The 2,500-nt window shown below is 50.9% G+C and overlaps 1 protein-coding gene across 8 annotated transcripts in view; it reads left to right on the top strand.

Annotated features, from left to right (window-relative positions):
* The window catches only part of kcnq5a (potassium voltage-gated channel, KQT-like subfamily, member 5a), a 74,165-nt gene that overhangs the window by 45,723 nt on the left and 25,942 nt on the right, over nucleotides 1-2,500 (top strand). For 4 of the 8 annotated variants that reach the window (XM_035606029.2, XM_047335046.1, XM_035606034.2 and 1 more), the window contains exon 2: nucleotides 2,064-2,154. In XM_035606029.2, coding sequence (XP_035461922.2) covers nucleotides 2,064-2,154 — 91 coding nt within the window. Of the gene's footprint in view, nucleotides 1-2,063; nucleotides 2,158-2,500 lie in introns of all 8 variants that reach the window. The other 4 variants (XM_035606028.2, XM_035606030.2, XM_047335047.1 and 1 more) reach the window with 1 other exon arrangement.

Raw genomic sequence — 2,500 nt, 5'->3', positions numbered from 1 at the left:
CACCACAGACTTTTTTTCCGGCACGACGCCACTTTGCAGCTTTAGTCAAGACGACTTGATGTAAAGATGTCACAGATGTATAAGCAGAGAAAAGCACAGAAACCCATTCAGTATTCTTTCTTCCTCCACTGGAGGCCGGCTGTTCCGTTCTTGTCTTCGCGGCCCCACAGGGGTCACGGGGGTCGCGCTTCCTTCCGGTCGCTCTCGCAGCTTTAGCCGCTTGCACCTTGTTCTCCATATTTTTCCTTCAGCGTGTAGATGTCAAAATGAATCTTGTCCCAAAGAAAAAACCCGCGAGCAGTGGTAATTAAGTCTGACAGGAGACGAGCAGCGTTGAGCGGAGGGGACGGGACAGTGGAACTTTGGATGGAACGACACAAAACAACCTTTGAATAACAGCAGATTTGAATGATCGGTGCTTCAGCAAAAGCAGTTCGTGTTTATGGCCTTTTAACATTCGGCATTAGAAGAAAAAATCGCACAAACAACTCCAAAGTCGAGCCCGACAGTTCGCTCTTGACGCCGTCACCGGTGAAACAACTCACGGTCCCCTAGCTCCCTTTTGTGCTCAAGTCAGAGACGGCGAACTTTACGGCAGATGATGGTCAGGAGGATTGGCGGACATCGCTATGGCAACTGGAGGCTGTTCGTGAATGTGCTCTCTGTCTGTCGGTCTGACAGCAGGGAGCTTTTTCAGACGTGGCCTCGGACGTTTGTCTAAGTCATCGGTTCCCCCCCGGCTGTTACAACCCCCCCGGGCCGCACGTGCACACACTGTTCACGCTCATATTCCTCACAGATCCCGTGGAAAACAAAATTTGTCGGCCATCACTCGTATATACAAGGAGGGTCCGGAGAAAGGGAGGTGGAATATGGAATACGGGGCGAAAAAAAGCGAGACGGCGAAGGATGGAGAAGCGAAGGGGCGTACGAGATTAAAGAGGACGTGAGACAGAGGCGGGAACGAGGCCGGAGTTCAGCAGAGGTGAGAGGAGCGTGAATATCAGATAGACAGATGGCATCTTTGGGAAAAAAGAAGAGGAAAAAAACTGTCTGGAGATATTCTGACGAACAGCAGGCCGGGGAAGCTTCCTGCCGGCGCATATGTTGCCCGGAAGCTGCCTTGTGAAGGTCTTTTAATTCCTAGTTTGCTCATTAGTCAATTTGCCATATGACGATGACTTACAAGGAGCCGAGCGGCAGAGCAGCGGAGGGAAGGGGCTAATGTGGGTCGGTCGGGCGGCCGAGGAGGGGGCTCTGATTGGACGCTGCCGCACCGGTCCGTGGTCATCTTGTAACCGGGAACAAGGTTTTTACGGAGATTCGCTCTCCTGAGTGTCTGCGTGACTTATCACCACAGCAAACTTCCACTGTGCTAATGAGAAACGTACGTGTCTAAATGAGGATTGCTGTGGTTCAAAGTTCGCAGGTCATGAGACGTCAACTCCGAGAGCTTTGCGGGACCTTTTTCTGCAATTTTATTCATATTGTGATGAATGAAAAATGTGGACGTGAAGTGTCTTGTTCCTCCAGCAATTTCCTCCGACGCGAGGAGTCAATGACGCGGACGCGTCTCCGGAAACTCTTTTGCTTTTTCATTCGTTTGTTCAGGACGTCTGTGGTGTGAGCAACCACCAAAAAAAACCAAAAAAACAAATCCAAGGGGAGAGGGCGTAGAAACATCACATCAACTATGCCAAAGGAAACAGATGAGCGCGTGGAATAAAGTAGATGAATTAACTGTTAACTGTTCAGTATTCACACGGGAAACGGAGGCACGGCGTCGCCGCAGCCTGTTAACGCGAGGAGGGGGTTGGTTGACGCCGCGTCTCCGTCCACATGTTCTGCGGCTCAGCCGAAGTCGTGAGGGGTTGAGCGGCGATAAAATAAAAATTCGGCGGAGCGTCACACTGCGCCGAGTCTAATTGTAATGACGCTGGTGATCCTGCTTAATGTGGCCTGGCGGAGGAGAAACGGTCACATCACTCATCCTGATATTGTGTGTGTGTGTGTGTGTGTGTGTGTTGTGTGTGTGTGTGTGTGTGTGTGTTTTGTCTCCACAGGTTCATCCTGGTGTTTGGATGTCTGGTTCTCTCCGTGTTTTCCACCATCCCTGCTCACCAGGAATTCTCCTCGCACTGTCTTCTCATTTTGGTAGTACGCGCGCACGCTCACACACACACACACACACACAGGGACCGAAACAACACAAGTGAGTGTGTTCGACCCAGACAGAGCTCGAAAGTGCCAAACGGTTAAATAGATGGCAGCGTCCCGTCTGCATTATTAGAAAATGCCGATTGTGCGCTCGCAGCTCTGTGATGAACCGTAATGACCGGTCCCTCGCTACAAGAGCGATGGGGAAGAGCGATTTCTTTCATGGTGCTCACAGCGCGGTGAGAGATTGCATTTTTTTTTCCTTTTTCAAGGAGTTAGTGCAGCGAATCCACAGAAAACAATGTGAGGTGTTTGTCACGCCGACCTGCTTTCTGGTCGAGAG

Source organism: Scophthalmus maximus, chromosome 10 (assembly GCF_022379125.1).
Source record: "Scophthalmus maximus strain ysfricsl-2021 chromosome 10, ASM2237912v1, whole genome shotgun sequence".
Classification (NCBI taxonomy): domain Eukaryota; kingdom Metazoa; phylum Chordata; class Actinopteri; order Pleuronectiformes; family Scophthalmidae; genus Scophthalmus; species Scophthalmus maximus.
Note: the sequence above shows the minus strand (reverse complement) of the source record. Positions and strands in the feature narration are given on the sequence as shown.